Source organism: Arvicola amphibius, chromosome 14, assembly GCF_903992535.2.
Source record: "Arvicola amphibius chromosome 14, mArvAmp1.2, whole genome shotgun sequence".
Classification (NCBI taxonomy): domain Eukaryota; kingdom Metazoa; phylum Chordata; class Mammalia; order Rodentia; family Cricetidae; genus Arvicola; species Arvicola amphibius.
The window spans coordinates 59,241,739-59,261,789 of NC_052060.1; the positions used below are offsets into that span (position 1 = coordinate 59,241,739).

General features: G+C 41.7%; 1 protein-coding gene across 1 annotated transcript in view; it reads left to right on the forward strand.

The window, feature by feature from the left end:
- Erich3 (glutamate rich 3) overlaps positions 1–20,051 on the forward strand; it is a 74,957-nt gene that overhangs the window by 45,318 nt on the left and 9,588 nt on the right. The window contains exon 12 of the mRNA XM_042054146.1: positions 9,464–9,901. Coding sequence (XP_041910080.1) covers positions 9,464–9,901 — 438 coding nt within the window. The remainder of the gene's footprint in view (positions 1–9,463; positions 9,902–20,051) is intronic.

Below are 20,051 nucleotides of genomic sequence, written 5' to 3' on the forward strand. Positions count from 1 at the left end.
AGAGAGAGAGAGAGAGAGAGAGGAGAGAGAGAGAGATATGAAAGATTCCAGGTAGTTCCCTTTAAGGATACTCCAGAGGGATACTGAGGCAGACTTTCCTTTTGGGCAAGAAAAGTCAGAGAAACCGTCAGCAGAACAGCAGGCCTGCTCATAGTTTCCAAAGGTCTTATGTAATATGATTGATGAGTAGCCCACGATACCTGCTTGCAGCCAGATTGACACTGATTTCTGGCGCAGGCAGAAGGACATTTCAACCCATTAGTAAATGTTAGTCTTTTATACTGGACATGCAGCCAGTAGTCTTGACTGCTCAGGGCATCCTAAAGGCCCTTTGGGGCACTGGGACTCACAGAGACTCACAGGCAGGCTGTGTCAGGATGGCGCCTGTCATTTCTCCCTGACAGTGGGAGTGACGGAGTCAGCTCTGAGGGTGGAGAAAGAGTCTTCTGCGAGTGGACATGACAGGAGTAGCCCCTGCCCCACACTTAAGAGCTTCTATTCACTGAAAGGATAAACCAAGAAAGGGTTTGTGCTTTGGGCTGTTTCTCTTGTTTTCATTTCTTTTCAATTCTACCATGAACACAGGGTGCTGACCTTCTAGATTTATAGGAGGATTTGCAGGTTTAAACTCCTTCAACTTAAAATGACTGTAAGTGCTCAAAAAATATAAAGATCTTTTTAGGTAGGAAAGGACTTTTTTTGTTTGTTTGTTTTTTTTGAGACAGGGTTTCCCTGTAGTTTCTAGAGCCTGTCCTGGAACTAGCTCTTGTAGACCAGGCTGGCCTAGAACTCAGAGATTCGCCTGCCTCTGCCTCCCGAGTGCTGGGATTAAAGGCGTGCGCCACCACCGCCCGGCCAGGAGAAGACTTTTAAAAAGATTTTAATTCGCTTAAATTCTGTCTAATGAAACAAGGGACACATTTCCTGTTTTGTCATCTGAAGGTATTCGGCCTATGATCTGTGTCTTTTAGTTAAAGAATTCTCTTGGCACCTCATGGGCTTTTTTTAATCAATAATGATAAGAATGGTTCACACTATATTTGAGTCTATGTGGTTTTGGTATTTGTAACTAAAGAATGGGGTCACATTATGGGTGTTTTTTGAGTTGCTGACTTTTTTAAAGCTTGCTTTTCATTCCAAATTATTTTCTATATAAAAATATCAAATTTTGATTTCAGGAATTATTAAGATACTATAAAAATTAAGCAATCAAATTGATTATGAATAAACGATTAGTTTGTAATTCACTCTCTTCAAAATTAATTTATGATGTTTTTCTGTTAGCTTAGTGGGTGCGCATGAATCTACTGATATTTTAATTATCATCTTCTGCCCCACAGCCCCTCCATTAGTGCCCTACCACCCACTCAAGTCACAGTTTGGCTGGCTTCTGTTCCCACAGCCCAGCTCTTCTGCGATCATGATACATAGGTTTAATTTACGTCTCTATCATTCTATTTATCAAGAAGACTCAGGAGTCAAGGCTGGAGTGAAACCCGCTAGCTCGAAGAGGCTGAGTAGCAGCTAACTAACCTTGCTTTTTGGCCAAAGAGACTACAAGAGACTTCTTCCCTCTTCCCAGAGCCAAGAGTTCACACTCCAGTCCCCTCCCTTTTTTTTCCGTGCATCTTCCCTATCCAAATTGCTGGCTTCTCTATGGTCAATTCTGGTCAGCTGATCACTGGCTCCACCCCCTGATTCGAGGTTTAACTTTATTGGGAAGTCTGTGGAATGTCAGAGTGCCATCAAAATATCCCACAACAAATTTAAGCAAGCTTGTTTTAATAGTCAATACACACAAATTAAAAGCAAAAAAGAGCAGCCTTACATAGAGTAAAAGAGAAAACAGTCTTGTTTCAAAGCAGGAAAGGGTCCGTGAGGATGTGAACAGCATCTTTAATACTAAACTGCCTGACAGCCAAGGTAAAAAGCGAACGAAACGCTGTTAGAAAAAGCAGAATGACATTGACTCAATGTGTTTGCAAATAAGACTGACGTTCATATTTATTACATTGCTCAAACATTTAAGTATTTTAATATGTTGAGGTGGATATTTTCTGTAGATATTTGCATTTTAAGTTTCTTACAGAGAATGTGTGTAAAATATAATGTCTCAGTTTGAGTATACATATGGAGTTCAGTTCATAGTTCTTTATGACTCAGACCTAAATAATTCAATAGAAAATGGTGCTATCATATAGAAAAAAGTTTCGTCTTATCCGATATTTTCAAAGAAATTATCCAAGTGGTTTGTCTGTCTATTAATAAAAATGCATTTGGATATAAGTATAAGCAATTAGGAACACAAATGGCTTGGGTTTTCATGTCCGCTGTCACAGGGTGGAAATATTAGGCTGTTGCTGTCTCAAAGATACCTATCTAGTTGTCTGATCTTTGTACTTTCTGGAGATCAAATAGATTTTCCTAACATAATAAGCTTTTATGTTCACCAAGAGAAAGGGATGGGCAGGTCTTCTTATCTTCCTTCCAGGGACAGCTTTGATTATCTGCGCCGTAACTAATGAATACCAATAGTGACAGAGAGTCTGGCGCTGGCTGTTGCTGTGTGTCCCTGACTGGAAAGCCCAGTACCTGGCCGTGCTGTAGCTACCTGGTAACCTCTGCCCAGAAAGACTAAGTCCCACAGTACCTATGTGGGGGGAATTGCTTCATTTACCTTAAACAACCTTCAGAGCAATTACTTTCCCCTTTTATCTGCATTTTGCAATATGCAAACTTGCAAATAGTGGAATCAAATAATTCCAAAGTCACATAACCAGGAAGTTCGGCAATTCAGTCGCATTTATAACCAAAGCTCCAAGCCTGCACTTCGGAGGGAAGATAGGCTTCTCAAAAGCAGAACATATCCATCTACGTACAATTAAGATAACCATTCAGCCAGGTGAAAGGACTTGTCTCCTGCAGTTCTACAGCTCAGAGGCCTTCTGGCTTCTTTTGCTGCTTCTGCTTTGTTTTTACAAAGGGGAAGTAAAAACAGAATTTCTAAATTTCCCTAGATTGTCCTTTTTCTCCATGACTAAATCCTCTCCATTCCTAGGCCTTGTAAGGTCTCCCTTCAGTGACTCTGTCCACTGGGGCAGATTGAGTAAAACCCTTTAACCCTATCCAGTAGGACGTCAATTTTCAGACATTCTCCATGTATCAAATGTTGTCTCTCAAATTACACAAATTATTAGCACACAAAACCATGTTAAGAAATCCAGAATGGTATGTTGCTTTGCTATTCTCTTAACAGCATCACAAGAGACTTCGTAAATATGTTTAAAGGGCATATTTTGACATCACGCCTTCTAAGGTACATTTGCTGTGTGATCTCTGGCTAATGTTAGTGTTATGCGGTTCTTAGACTATTTACTGAAAACATTATGTAGAATTACATAGAGGCAAAACATATATGTTTTAAATAGCTATGGAATGAGAGACACCAGGATAGTCACTTCACGAATGACAGAATTGAACTGGAAAGCTATTTTCTCTTGTCATTTCAATAACGGAATTGTCAGAGTCCTTTCGGGGGCCCTTCCAGTCCTGAGTGTGCACAGACAGAGCTCTGAGATGCAGTTCTCGCCCTGCTTGTCTGTGTGTCCTCCCAGGAGGCCTCCTGTCTTCTGGACCTTCATTTTAATCAGACTCCCTTGTGTTGCTCGAAACTACGCCTCTTAGTATGTGACGTGTAAGAGTTGGCGATTTCATCCGGCTAATACATAGCATTTATTAGAGATGACAGTATTGTGCTGTGGATTTCATAGAAAACGCAGTATTTCACCTACAAAAGAGTGAGAGGCATACCATGGGCGCGGAATCCCAGACACCTGTGCATCCCTTTTATTGACATGATTAAGAATCTTGCTGTTAGTGTTTGGATGTGTTTCATTTGAACCTGCCTGCACCTGTTCCCAGGGGCCAACAATTGCCCAGGCTGTCACTCTCGTGACAAGTCAGCCCTGTTTAAACTGCCAGCGAACAATTGCACTGCACATTCTGATGAATCTACTGTCGAGTGTCCCATGAGTGATGGAGGAGAGCCGACTCAGAGAGGACCCTGCTCCAGGAATGGCGTGTGCCGCTTCCTGCCATTTCAAAGGGACGATGGCTTCTGATCTCTGCATTTGTGTTCACAACCCCGGACACTAATTTACTGGCAGAAAATGCTTTGTTAAAGATGAATGCTGTGAGTCTGATAGGGAAAACACTGTGTGACCAGGAATGTACCTTTCCTGGGCAGTTTGGAGGTCAAAGCTAAGTAATTCCTCATGAGAAAAAAAAAGGGAGAGGCAGTGAAGACAGAATGGAGTGTAAGAGGCAGACAGTGTTGTTTCTCCGACTACTCAAAGAGCCAGATTTGAAACATGTATTTGTCTTATAATAGTTCACTTGTGTGTTCTTTAGTCTGATTAAGCCGATGCCATAGACCTAAAATCTCAGAGTCATCAAATATGCAATTTACTGCAATTAAGATTCTTACCATATTGGGGTTTTATTTTTTCACTTAAATATATACTTTGAGGATTTCATATATGTACCCAGTGTATTTTGGTGATATTGGCTATGGACTTGAAGAGAAGCCCATGGCAAGGTCCCCTTCTGCATTGACATTGTATTCGACATGACTCTATGAACTGACTACTGCAGGGTCATATGCCTGCATCCTGGGTAGGGGAGAGCCATGAGGAAATTATACACAATGGAGAGAAACTTTATGTGTTCGTTTTGCATGGCTTGCCATTATTTGTTTCTTTTCATTTTGTTTCATGTGGATGGGTGTTTGCCTACACACATGTAAGTCTGTGGTGCACCTGCTTGTTGCCGGTGGAGGCCATAACACGTCTTTGTGTGCCTTATAACTGCGGTTGTAGACAGTTGGGTGCTGAGCACACAAGCAAGCCCTCTGTGCGCACAGTGAGTGCTTCTAACCCTTGAGCCTCCTCTCCAGCTTCAGTCAGTCATTTCTTAATAACATGGGTTCCTTAACCCACTGCTGGCTGCTGAAGAAGGAAGTCACAGATTCAGGAAAGATGGTTAAATCCACCATTGCTTAGTCTACATTCAAATACTTTCAAATGAGCTCTTCCTCTATGGCTTTGTTTTTTTTTTTTTTTTTTTTTTTTTTGATGTGTGATCTCACCATGTGGCTGACGCTGGCTTTGAGCTCAAGATCCTTCTGTCTTGGCCTCCCATATGCCGGGAACAGAAGGGCATGTATCACCACACCAGGCCTCTCTGCACTTCTGAACGCACATGGTTATATAGTTATGATGTCACTCAGCAAACTTCAGAAGGAAGATTGCTTGACTACATCAAAATACAAATGCATAAAGATTTACGCAGTACAGTATGATGTGATTTGTTCTGGTTTCAATACTGAATTCACTATACAACTTAGCAAGTTCAGTCAGACAGTGTAGAGGTGGCTACCCTCTGGGGCCCCTTTTTCCTGTCATAGCTGTATGGTCAGCTGACATGTCCTTATAAAATAATGTATATATTTAACTCAATGGTGAATTCACATATTTCAGTGAGTGATAATTGATTACCTGTTGAGGGCCGGATACCTGCTTCTTTTACAACAAATGGTGAGCTTATACATTAGTTTAATTTATATTTCTATGTTTTAAAACAGCTATTCATTTAGAACAGTGGTGCTCAACCTGTGGGATACCCTACACATCAGATGCTTGCACTATAATTCATAACAGTAGCAAAGTTACCATTATGAAGTTGGAAAGAGACAAGTTTATGGTTGGGAAGGCACCACAACATGAGGAGCTGTACTAAAGGGGAGCAACATTAAGAAGGTTGAGTAGCACTGTTCTAGAATGTTCACTGAGTATCAACTCTTTGTTGTTACATTGTATGTGAAGATTTCCCCTGAACCCTGGTAGCTGGGATGAGAAGGAAATAGTTCACACACGCATGCATATAAGCATGAACCATTAGTTTATGAACTCGTGTGCATGGCCAAATTGGAAGAACAAAGGAAGTGCCATTTGTGAAGTGAAGGTTTTGCTTTGAATTCTTAAACTTAGCAATAAGAAAAATGCCATTGGCAATACGGTTAGAAAGAGTTGTAGCTCCATTGGCTTTATGTCAATTTTAAATAGAAACTACCCACTTTAAGTTGTATAATTAAATCCAGTATCTTAGATTCTAGCTTAAACAAACAAGTGACAAAATAAAGTGACTCTGAGCAACTAGCAAGTTTTCAAGCTTGCTATGTGCTGAAGAGTGTGGGAATAATTAAAAAAGAAAACCAAGCTTGCCCTTGGTGAAGACGGTGCAGGCTCTGAGGATAGAAAGAGGGGAGCTACACTTTCTGAGCGCTCTTCAGGATGAAAGCTAGGAAAATGAGCCAGCACCCCAGTGAACGGCACAGTTATCCATCTGGTCTGCAAAAGTGAGCAAATCACTAGACATCGAAGGGCCTGCCTTCTAGCAAGCCTTTCCTTCACCATCCTCCTGTCCCTTCTCGCTGGAAGGAAAGGCCGTGGCTTTCTTTCCTTTGTAGACTGTTTCCTGGCACATAGGATGTTCTCAGCTTTAAGGGATGGGTGGGTCCATGCAGGCAGTCTGCATTGTCAATGGTATGAGAAAGGGAGGAAAGTTGGGGAACCATGATCCTGCTAGGGACAGGAAACAGTGGGGGATGTGCAGTTGGCTTTGGCAGAGGCTCAGACACTGTGTACAGATCTTTTCCTGGACAAGGAGATCAGCAACAAGCTCTCTCAGTAACAGGACAGGGACTTTCTGGAAAAAGTGGAATCAAGTGAGAGGCTGTGGCTTTGCTTTGTACCTCCAGTAGCCTCTCTATTCTAATGACAAACAATTTCAAATATGTCCTCAAAGTTGCTTTATTTGGAACTTTTTAATATAAATTTTGCCTTATTTCTAAGAGAAGTAAAACTCATTGTGGAAATCCCATTGCATGAACCTTAAGCTTTTCTTTTCTTTTTTTTTTTTTTTTGATTTTTTTTGAGACAGGGTTTCTCTGCAGCTTTTTTAGAGCCTGGCCTGGAACTAGCTCTTGTAGACCAGGCTGGCCTTGAACTCACAGAGATCCGCCTGCCTCTGCCTCCCAAGTGCTGGGATTAAAGGCGTGCGCCACCACCGCCCGGCCTTAAGCTTTTCTTGCAATCCCTGTCTTACCCCAGCGTCTGCACAGACGTGGAGCAAGAAGTGAGACTGAGAGTCAGTTACACCAGGGGATGAGGGAGAAATTTGGGAATGGAAAAGAGATTGTACTGGAGGTCAGGGGCCCTAGCTACTGAGAGGCCGCACATTTGCCCTTCTTTCTTTACTGAACATACTCAAAATTGAACCAGGATGAGCTGTCAGTCTTTTGAAATAAAATAATATACCTAATAGAAGCTACTGAAAAAGACAGAAAAGGTAGCCTGTGAGAAGTTCACAGAACCCAAAGTGGGAATCATCCTGCCAACATTCAGATGGCCCATGCAGCCCTGGGGTCTCTGGCTGTGCTGAACAACATGTCCTAACTAATGGTACATTGGGTAGAGTCATCCACTAATAAGTGTGAGTTGTTTAACTTAAATTTTTGGGGAGAACAGAGAGTGAATGGACCAACTAAGGGTTCTCTAGAAGCACAGAGTCACCTGGTGCTTGCCCAGGGATTGTGGTGACAGGAATAGTGTTTCAGAGAGGCTGCTGCTTAACGGAGCCTCACTAGTGTCTTGGAAGTGTTGGCATATCTCTCTGGCTATAGTTAAACTGCTTCTGTATGAGCTATGCTATAGATTGCTGGCAGAGCCAGAGGGATAGGAGGATGATGAAAGAAAGGCTGGCATTTTTACTTATTTAGTTCTCGTCTTTAGTTCCACATTAGCTGGCCCAGCCAAATGTGTCAGCATCATACAGTGATACAAAAGTCAGCTAAGTGAATGTGGAACACAGAAGAAACAAATCTGGAAGACCAGGAAGCTCTGGAGACCTCCACTCGTTAGTATATTCTATGTGCATGTTTGGTCCCTGGCACCCTCAAAAGATAAAGTGTTTTCTGCAAAATAATTTTAAGTTCGGAGCAACTGTATTTAAAAGCAAACATGAGCTTGTGTTTTCCTTGTCTGAAGCAATGGAATCAGGGAGTTTTACAATTGTGCCCCTTTATTTCGTGGATTCAATGTGTACGTTCACTCTTGGGAAGTTTTCACAAGCCTTTTAGGGTTCACATGCCAGTCATTTTTGACTATTGTATATTTCTCGCATATATCCTTCTGGCAGTGCATCTGGGGCCTCTATTTTGGCTCTGTGATCTGCAATGTTATTTCTCCACCCTGTCCTCTTTCACAGATTGCCTTAGGTTGCCAGAAGTTTTTCACCCTTGGGCATAAAATGCCTGGAGAAACCAGGGAGTTTATATACCCCACAGGGTGGCCCATAGCCAATTATCTCTGTAGTTCAAAGTGAGAAAACCTGCTTGCTCTTAAGCCCATTACATCCCTCCTAGCCCAACTGCCAGCTGAGTTGAGCTGATTCTGGAAACAGCTCATTGACTGACTGTCTCCCGTGCTTGCCTGGCTTCCTAACTCCCCGAGGACACTCTCCTGGAGCTCATACTCAATTTATCTTCTTCTCAGGCAGCTTCCTTTTAATGTCTCCCTTATAGGGACTCCAGAAAAGGTGTTATCTACATACACACATACCCCAAACACATTTCCTAATGCCCAGCTGCTTTGTGAGTGCAAAGATGGTACCCAGATGCCAGAGTGTTCTAGGGTGGTAGATCTTACAGTATATAAAAGTATTTGACATTAAGCCGGGCGGTGGTTGCGCACGCCTTTAATTCCAGCACTCAGGAGGCAGAGGCAGGCAGATCTCTGTGAGTTCGAGGCCAGCCTGGTCTACAAGCGCTAGTTCCAGGACAGGCTCTAAAAAAGCTGCAGAGAAACCCTGTCTCGAAAAACCAAAGAAAGAAAAAAGAAAAAAAAAAGTATTTGACATTAATGCTGTGATTAAACAGTAGAAGTCAATATGTGTTCTTACAAAAACAAAGTAGTACCCGAAATTTCTAATAGCAATGGTATTTGTAGCCTTTCTAGAGATTCTTAAAGAGAATTCAAACATGGAGTTGGTTTTCTGTTAAATGTGATGGCTTGGGGGCACAGACCTTTAATACCTAGCAATTGGGAGGTAGGGATGGAACCCATGGGGTGTGAAGGCATTGTTGAACTGCAGAGAGAAACACTGTCTCGAAATAATAAGACAAAATTAAATAACCATAACAAAAGTAAAAGTAACTCCAAACCAAACCAAAAATCTTTGGTAGTTTGCAGATCAGTTTTTAATCACGATAATAACGTAGAATACATGGAGAAAGTGAGCGGGGTTTCCCTAAAGTTTATTTGTTAAAGGGTTAATATGATAGTTCCCTATCAGCGGATACATTTACTGTATAGCAAAGATGTTATCATTTTTTTTTTTTTTGCAGATATTAAGACCGTTTCTTCGAACTCGTCTAGAAGTCACCCCTACTCCAGTGAAAGCGAAGATGAATCTGCGGAGCCGAGCGCAGATGTTCACTCCGGAAACAGTGCAGGGGGAAGTTCCAGAAGTTCCTCTTCTCAGGACCTACACGAAAGCGACGACCAAGGAAAATACCATGTCCCAGTCGAAGAGTCCTTGGAAACTGAGATCGAGGAGCAAGAAATCTCTACAGTAGAAGAGGTTAACGGACCTCTGCTGACAGAGGTTAGTTGTTTGCCTGCTACTGAGGAAGAACCAGTGGAGGTAACCGAAGAGATTACAGAACCCAAGACGTCTGGGCAGTCGGCTTCCCCAGAGGCACAGGTTAGAAATCAGCTCCAGGAAGGAGGCACCTCCGTGGTGGAGGACAGAAAAGCCGACCTCCCTGGGCTGGAAGAAGAGGGTAAGTACAGCCAATGAGGTGATGCCACGCTCACTCACGTACCTGTGCTTGGAAGCTGATTCGTGTCAATGCGACTGCCAGAGCTGGGGAATCAATCTGGATGATTCTGGAAGGATTCTATATTTCCCTTTCTCCTTGTCACAGAATTTCACATGTATTTTCAGCTTGCTGTTTTCCTTCTATTGCATTTTAAAAATGACTTGATCATTCTTACATAGCCTGTTTCCTATTTTCTGTAAATTCCTTCCTATGGTAATTCTATCTCAGAAATCAAATAAAACACGATACATGTGTGAAAGTCAAAGGCATGTCTGGCTTTTTAGAGGTCGATGCTAATGCTACTGTTTGTTCTGAGTCATGGCTACATTTGTATATGTATATAACTCATGTGGATGGTGCTTAGCGTGTCCTATGCATGGCTGTATGTTGGATGTGAACTCATTGCATCATAACCATGGCCATTTCTTCTCTCTGGGGGAAGCAGCCATTTCTTAAGAAGGTTGTGTTGCCAAGAACTGAATAGTCAAGGGGGCAGTCCCAGAATTGGGTCAGGTGGAGTGACCCCAGAGCTTCTGGAGACTTCTATTGTCTCCCTGCCATTGTAGATTAGATTCATACAAAAGTATTAGAATTCCCTAAGATGTTTCATTCTGAACTATTCTCTGACATCGAGCTCTTTCAGGTTCTCTGGGTTTCCAGGGTGTGTGGGCAGGTCCTGTTTGATGAGAGAAGTTTAGGGAGAGACAATGGATCCCCAGGACCACAGACACATGGAAGGTCAGAGGCTTCTGTTACCTCGGCTTCTCACATAGCATCCTGTATCCTTCCAGGTCTCCAGGTCCCCACCATTTGCTTTCATCTGCCTCCCCAACAGTGCACCAGGCGAGCTGCTGGGTTCTAAGTTAAATCTGCCTCACATTTTAATATTATGAATCCAACTATATTTTTTAAAACTTTGAGTGCTTTTAATTGTATACATTTTAGATCTCTAAAAGCTATTATTAAACTATTCAGGCCTACATCTAGGAATAGAGGACATTGAATAGTTACCTGTCTGTCTTACTGCTAATGTAACCTTGTAGTATGTCATGGTAGTATAGTCAATACAAAGATGTAGTGAAGCTCCTTCCAGAAAGTGTTAGAAGGCTTGGCCACTGGCCTGATGCCACTAATAATGTCAAGAATGAGAGAAGGGATGTGACATGTACAAGTTCAAAGTAGGACAAGTCCCACGCGGCTAAGATCACTTTGATAGAGCTGCCTAACATGACTTGAACAAGGATGACAGCAGTAGGAATGCTAATGTGGAGGGAGAAAGCTCATCATGCCTGGATCCAAGACAAAGAACTACAGGGGACTGAGGAATGCCGAGCGTTGGAGAAATAGTTTACCCTAGGGAGGAGCGTGCCAATTGATTATTCAACACCAAATACATGGGCAGTCCTGAAGACATATACAAGTAACCTTGTATGCACTGAACAGGATGTATTTATATATTTAGTGACATATATATGTAATACATACTTTAATGTATATATAACAATATATATACTTTATGTATATGTAACATATATAATAGTGTGTACACACACATACATAACAATTAGAGAAAAAAGAAGCCATGACTTTGAAGGAAAGCAGGGAAAGTACAAGGGAGGTGCTTGCAGAAAGGAAAGGAAAAAGGAAAGGAAAGGGGAAATGATATAGTTACATTTTATTCTCAAAATTTATTTTATAAAAGAAAGCAAGCTTTCATGAAGCATATGCTTGGTAAGGACTGTAAGACTGGCTGCAAGTCTGAAGGCTGGGCCATGAGCAAAGTGTCTAGATCAGTGGTCTAAGCAGGGATATGGCCTTCAAGTAAGCCCAGAAAAGGAGCTAGGATAAGCTAAAAATGGATCTTATATTTTTTAATGGCCCACAAAACTTGAGGAATTTATTTATTTAGGTCGTTACAGGAAGGAGTATCAATCTTAGCCCTGAATTATACCACAAATAGTACATCATTTCAAAATGATTTGCCTTATGTGAATTAAAATTCTCTAAACACTTTGATAAAAAACAATTAATATCTTTGATCTTGGATGTCATCATTATATTCTGGTAGAGCATAACAGATCGAGGAAAAGTACATAATTTATTAGTTACCAATGAAGAAGACTGAGGTGTGGGCTGGCGTCACAGCTCAGGGGAGCAGGGCTTGCCCAGCACATGTGGGCTCTGCATCTGAGCTCCAGGAGAAGAAAAGCAAGCTTCTATAACGCTGATTTTTATCATTATTTTAATGTCAGAAACCTAGGGTTTTTTTTCCTTCATTTTAAAAAACAGCATACAAAATATTAGAATTCAGCACGATATTTGCAAATGCAATTTGTGTTTGTAGATAGTTTTCCCCTCCATCCTTCCCTCTTTTCTCCTTCCATGCCCAGTCACGTCCTTCCTGCCTTGATGTCACATGTTCTGTGACCAGCGTCCTCATGTCTCCCTTTTCTGGGGACAGCAGCCCTGAGCTGTGTCCCTGAATACTGTACAAGGGCCACCAATGACAGTCTTCCATAAGTCAGGCTCTCCCGTCCTAGCATGGCTCTGCTGCCCTGCTGGAGAAAGCCCACTGCAGTAGCATTGGTTGTGGAGAGTCTCGCCAGGATCTGTATCTGCAGGAAATCTGGAACCACCCTAGAAATTGTTCCTATTCTGTGGCCTGTAATACAGTCATATAGTGTAAATATCAGCAATTTCATAGAGACACACTGTATTTCTTAAGATGGGCAGAAAGCCATCTCATACTTACAGATTTGTAACATATCAATAAAATGTATGCCTGTATCAAGTTACTGTGTGTATAAATGACACATGTAAATATGTGTGCATATATATCCTTTATGCTGCCGCTGTGTGTAGATACACACACACACACACACACACACACACACACACATAGAAGTAATACATCTTACTTTCAAGGGCTATACATATTATATATATTAATGCAATGTAAGGGACATAATATATTTAATAAGTATTTTGTCTAACTTTAATATTGCTGCTCTAGTGAAGTAGAACAGACTTAACACGCTTACTATAAAGCATTTTTAAGATGAAATCAGAAATCTTACAGAGTTAAAATCAAGCTTCTGGAAGCTTTGAGGAGACTCAATCCCTTTCCTTCTCCAGTCTGCCTTGTGCTCACCAGAATCAGTCTCTCACCAGCTTCATTTAAAACCCCGCCTTACCATCTCTAAGTCTGCCCTCCCTCAGACTTCTGCTCCTCTTCCATGTCTCTTCAAACTCTTGCCCCTCTTCCCTGACTAACAAAGGCACATGGATGCACACACAGAGTCCTGATACCAAGGCTCTTTATCACGTGTGCCAAGGTGTGTGTGGGATGCAAGGCGATCCGCATAAGTTTGCAGAATAAGGATATGGTCTTTCAAGCAGGGGATACTGTTCAGTGTTCTAAATGTTTCAAACAAATTAAGAATGCATGAATCATTTGACATGGGCAATAGGAAACAACCAGAAGAACTTACAAAAAATAAATTATTCATCCTGTGATACCATGTATTAAAATAAATGACAGAAAGGAAAAGTTATTTGAAATATTTGAAGCATAGACCTTTTCATATATTTAAATAAGTAAATAATTTTTGGAAAGTAGGGTTGCCATAAAATGGATTGTAATATGCCGATGAATAAAATAACGAGTGTTGAACATGTCAGTAGATTTTATCCCTCATATTTTAGAAGTGGTAAGTATATTTGTTTGTTTTCTCAACTACATTGGGAAACATTTTACGTAGTGCCTTTAATTTTACAGGCATTTTATAATCTTTCTACTGACACTGGAAGCCAGGAATGAGACCTTTATCTTTGTTAAGCTTTAATACATGATTTAATTTGAACTATTAATGTTTACTCTTCATTAATATCTATATAAATACAAATGGAGCATCTATAAACTAGAAAAAAATGTAGTTTAAAAATTACTCAAGCATTTATTACATGAAAAATCACTCTCATTGTTTGGTAAGTTTTTTAATTTTCAATCTGACATTTTACAGCTAATTGTTGTATTTTATACATTTATTAAGCTTTTATAAAGCATGCTCTACAGACACTGCTCTGTGGCTCTGATGAGCATTCCTAACGTCCACAGATGACATTCTTGGGCTTCCCCAGAATCTGACCTTTTCCCTGCTGCTGGTATTTTTATTTTCACACACTTATTTTGATACATTTTTTAATTCCCACTATGATTAGCAGTTCTTTTGTGTTTGATTACCTATTTATTTCAAATTCACAAATATTTCCTCAAGATTATAAAAAGTATAATTTATAATTTATAAAAAGTATAATTTCTGTATCAAAAGTTACAGGGTCTTTTTTGTGGGCCTTAATGGACTTTCTTATTGCCCACAAACAATAGCCTCAAAAGTTTAAGTATTACAGGGAGAAGGACAGGGTGCCAGCAGGCTATAGCTAAGAAAACACTCACGGTTCTTAGACATTTTATAGGATATACTTAGAGAATGTGAACATAAAATAATGGATGAGTAGTGTTTTCTGTTAGTTATAATTTAGAAGACATATAGAAGTGCAGTAATTTGTGGTGTGTGTGTGTGTGTGTGTGTGTGTGTGTGTGTGTGATGCTGGGACTGAACCCAGGGCTTTGAGCCTGCTAGCCAAGTGCTCTACCAGTGACCTGTATCTGCAGCTTCATTCTGTGTTTTTAGGTATAAATTAAGAATAGTCAGCTTATGTAATTTAAACTGAAGTAAGGGTATGACTAAAGTAAAATGTGATTTGTTGTTATGTGCACAGGATAAAATAGGTCTGAATGAGAGCAGACAAATCTGAGGTCTAAGGACAAGGTCTGAGTGAATGTGGAAGTATTCGGTCGTCTGTTCCGGTAGATTCCTACTGCCACTGTCTGTGGATGTATTCAGGCATCTGTTTCGTTAGATTCCTTCTTCCACACCCGGCATAGGCTTTGGGTCCAACATGGTTCTTTGTGTGAATACGACAAAATACTTGACTATACAAAGTTTGTATCAGGGAGGAAATACGTTTGACACATGGATTGTTAAGCATGGTGGTTTACCTGGTGTGCAAATGAGGAGGCAGAATACTTGTTTTGGGGTACCTTTTGAGGGCTGGCTTTTCTGCTAATGGTACATTGAGCAGAGATGCGAGGAAAGGTCAGCTTCTCTGTCACCTGCCGGAGATCTGAGGGACAGCTAGGAGCTTCAGCCCTGGACTGCGGACAGAGTCTGGAAAGGAAGCCAGTGTAGTGGAGTAAGGTGGAAGGGAGGCAAAAGGGGGAAGAGGAGAGAGTCGGGGACAGGGAGAGGGAGAGGGGGAGGAGAGGCAGAGGGGAGGAGAGGCAGAGGGGAGGAGAGGCAGAGGGGAGGAGAGGCAGAGGGGAGGAGAGGGAGAGGGGAGGAGAGGCAGAGGGGAGGAGAGGGAGAGGGGAGGAGAGGCTGAGGGGAGGAGAGGGAGAGGGAAGGAGAGGCAGAGGGGAGGAGGGGGAGAGGGGAGGAGAGGCAGAGGAAAGGAGAGGCAGAGGGGAGCAGAGGTAGACTAACAGACCTCTGTGAAGTGCTTATTCTGCCATGGGAAATGCTTCCACTGAAAATTTTAGAGAGGACAGATGCCATAATCTGAACTTTGAGAAAGACAACTCTCCCTCCTGTAGGGAGGATGGAATCTGTCCTTGAACAGCTGTGGCCTTGAACTTATAATTAATTCTAAGTTTTGTGCGCCATGCTTCAATGTCACAGGTAATACCAGAGCATCTTCAGTGTGGAGGCAGATGAGGTCATCTGAGAGTCCGTCAGGATCAGTTTCGGGGAAGGTAATTGATCACCTTCAGAGGATGATCGAGGCACAAAGGTACTCTCCAAGGTGACTGTGGACTTAGAATGAACTTGCCCTATGTCTCTACTCGGCTTCCATGGATTTTTACGGTTTAGAATTTCAGATACAACCATTGGCATCACTTTCCTCTGCCGTGGAGCAGCTCAGTATTCCCTGCATGTTTACGAAGGGACAAGTTCATTTCGTTTCAGCACTAGCAGAGGAGAAGGGATGAATTCCCTGTCCTTGAAGGAACAGGCGGAGAATATAAAAGATGTGCGGGGCTACCAGCTAAGGTGCTTGCATTTTGACATCTGAAATTGTGGGGAAGAAGATAATAGTGAGAACTAAGGGCAGTGTGGGACGGACAGACTGACGTTTATGTTTTGTGGTGTCACCAGGGTTTTTAGTTTGTGTACTGGGCATCTCATTTCGCACTGCCCAAATTTCTCCTCAGGCCCTGCTGGCTACAAAATACTTGATACTTCATAAAAGAAAACGAACAAAATCCCTAAAACCTCCCCAACACACAGTAAGTGGAAACTCTTGAATGAATCCCTGTCCATTTCTTATTTCTCTAGAGATTTTTGTTTTACCTGAACTGGGTAATAATGAATGCAGAAAACTTCATTTTTTTTTTTAAAAATCACAAAAGTAAACACTTCTTTAGATGAAAATACACAAATAACACCCAGTTTTGTATAAATAAAACTGCCCGTCTTTCCCAGTACATAATGACATAAAAGGCATCAATAGGATTGAGAAAGTTGGCTCACTGAGTTTTCATGCGTCCTTTACCTAGGGGTACAATTTTGGAGTCCAGGTCCTATGGCAATGGTGCAGCAAAGCAAGGACTCCTTTGCACAGTGTGCGCTGCTCTCACAATAGATGAGAAACTAAGGAGTTTGCAAATAGTTCTCGCATCAAAGAAAAATTCCACTCCTTAATTATTGATTATGCTATTAGAACAAGAAAATGGTGGATTTTTTTTTGGTTTTTTTTTTTTTTTTTTTTGGTTTTTCGAGGCAGGGTTTCCCTGTAGTTTCTAGAGCCTGTCCTGGAACTAGCTCTTGTAGACCAGGCTGGCCTCAAACTCACAGAGATCAGCCTGCCTCTGCCTCCCGAGTGCTGGGATTAAAGGCGTGCACCACCACTGCCCAGCCAAGAAAATGGTGTTTTAAAGATGATGTATTTCAGATTCTAGACTCATATAATGACTCCACCCAAGCTAGAGTGAAGAGCTGCCAAGTAATACATCACAAATACGAAAGCCAGGAGTGTGTGAGAAGGGAAAAGAGAGAGTGTCCTGGCTGAATAAGAATGTGGGGTAGGTAAGAAGTCACTCGAAGGAAATAGATATTAGATAGCGGGTGCTGGAACACTTTCCAGATTACCCTCTCAATTTAATGTTCCATGGCTCCAAACCATGGTGATGATAATTTGGAATTAAAAAAATTATAGAAGCTATCACCAAGTAATTAGAAATTATTTCGAGTATTTGCAACAACAATAAGTCAGTAATCGCTCTAGCAAAGGAAACTGGAGAAAGCTTTGCCTTGTATATTTAATAGAGATGGTATTTTTAACAAGGAAACAGTTCTTTTAAAAAAAGAGTTCTAAAACCTCAATAGGAAAAACCTAGTCACCATGCAGCAGGAAATTAACAATGTATTAAACAATGGTCATAACTCAATATCCACTGGCTACATAAATTAGACATTAGTCACATAAATTTTGGATAGGCATTGTGTGTGGTGCACGTGTGCACGCATGTGTGTATGCATGGTGCTGGGGATCTAGTGCTGGTGCTGGAACATGCCAGGCATGTGTTCTGTCACAAAACTCATCTTCAGCCTGAATTTTATCTGAATCATCCACATCAGTTGTTCTCAACCCGTGAGCTGTGACCTCTTGGCATCGAATGATCTTTTCACAGGGGGTCGCAAGTCACATATTCTAATATCAGAGAGTTATATGACAGTTCATAACTGCAAAAGTACAGTTATGAAGTAACAATGAAAGTAATTTTAGGGGCGGGGTGTCACCACAGCATGGGAACAGTATTAACGGGTCACGGCATCAGGAAGGCTGACAATGGCTGCTCTGTGCACACTGAAAGGCCCTTTTTACCTGGAGAGCAGAGAGACAGAATATATTGCTAAACTGGCAATGTGGGATGTGAGGACCTCTGCAGAGGAAGAGGGAAGCGAGTTGAAGGCTCCCAGGAAACCACCGGAATATTAGTGAGCAGGGCCGACTTAGAATTGTGGGTGCTGCTTATTTTTTCTTCCCACTTTTATTTTTTTTTCTAGTTTTAGATGATAATGGCTTTATACCATTTTTATGTTTAGGGAAGTACGGCTTGTATCATTCGAAAATGCATTTGTTTTAATAACAGAACACTAACCTTGTAATGCATAGTTATTTTAGTATTTTGAGCACTATTTTGAGGTTCCCTACATCACTGGGGTGGAAATGATGGTTTTCTAAGAAATTCCCAGTAGGAAGTTATCTATTTGTTGTGAATCCTGGGAGAACTGACAATTGCCGTGGCCTTTCGTGGTCACCTTTATAGAGAGCTAAAGCACAGAGTGAAGGGTGGTTGGGAGAAACGAAGTGGCTGACCCCGTGAGTCACACAGGTGTGTGGGCAGGCACAGCTGACTTTCACAGAGTGTGGAACTGGCCAAGTTCTCTCTTTCAATTTTCAGCATCAGAAGAACATCTGAAGAATTTGTGCTAGTGAGTTCTTTTCTGGGCAAAGATCTGCTGTCTCCCCAGTACTTGGGCTAGAGTCTCGTTCTTGCTGAACTGTGACTGGCCATTCCTGACTGCAGGGACTTCCATCTGCTCATGGCCACTTCCTGCAGGGTGGGTCAGCAGACGGGCCAGGTGCTGGCTACAGCCCTGACTCACTAAGGCAGCTTCACCATTGATTTGGAGTGAGTCGTCATGGCCAGGTTAACATGCCTGCTTAGAGTAGATTTTTGTTCAGTGGCAGCTCTATAACTATTTATTATTATTATTATTATTATTATTATTATTATTATTATTTTATTGTAAGCCATATTTCTTTAAGATTTTGGTTAACATTCACTGCAATGATTTAAGTATGATATATGTATCCATATATGACACACACTGCTTTTCCTGTTCACCCACAGCCCTCCCTTCCTCCCAGCTCCCTTCTTACTGGAGCTTTCTCACAAAACCTGCCCTTCTCTCATGTCATGCCTCTGCCATGACCTATGTTTTCAGCCTTTCCCATCCCTTGAGACCTCCTCCTTCCACCCCAAGCCACCATCCACTTTCTTATCTGCACACATATGTGAGTTTGCACCTAGACCCCACATATGAGAGAAAGAACGTGTGGTATTTATCTGTTGTAGTTTAAGTTATTTTTGGAAATCCCTCGTTTCCTTGGGGCGTTTGGCACCCAGGACAAACTCAGGTGTACTGAGAAATGCTGCTGAGTCAGGCTCCATCCATCCCTTGCCCTAACATCCTGACAATTGGCTTTGCTCAGTCAACCACACTGTTTCATTCAAATTCCCAAACTATAGCTTATTTAAACTTTCAGTATACAACATCACGATGACATTAATGATAGGTGAGGTTCATGTCCTCCATTCACAAATGCCCTAAACTGACTCAGCAGCACATCCAGCTGAAACTGAGTTGTCAAGAAGTGGTGTCAGCTCCAAACTGTAGTGTCCTGAGTAAATGTTTCTGTTTGTACATTGGGTGAATGAAGAAACCTAATGTTCAGAGTTGTAGACAATATATCTGAGTTATACAATGTTCCTCTTTCTGTTTGTCTTAATATTTATTTTTGCTGCTGAGAGACACCTGTAGATATCAGAGTATTTCTTCCCAAGCCACCAGTTACCTCAAAGAAATTTATTAAGCTGGTCATGATGATGTTATAGTTGTTTCTCTCAAAGCATAGTCCTTGCATCAGCCTGGGTCATGATGTCAGAATGAGGAAGAAGAGGAGAAGGAGGGAAGAGGCACAGGAGCAGAGGGGGAGACAGGAGACTGACCCACAGTGTTTCCACTCCCGAAGGCAGGTCTCTGTCCCAGGTCATCGATGGAATTTCTGCCTACTACAGGGTGAGGAGAAGTTGCAGCATTAGTGAAATTAGACATGGGCCATCCGATGACCAGCAGTGGGGAGACAGAGTTTGTTAGACACTAAAGACAAACGTAGTAGATTTAACAGTTTACCTCAGCTTGGGCTTCATTGATGAAGCATGGAAAATGCCTCCTATCAGCCCACCAGGCAGCAATAGCTA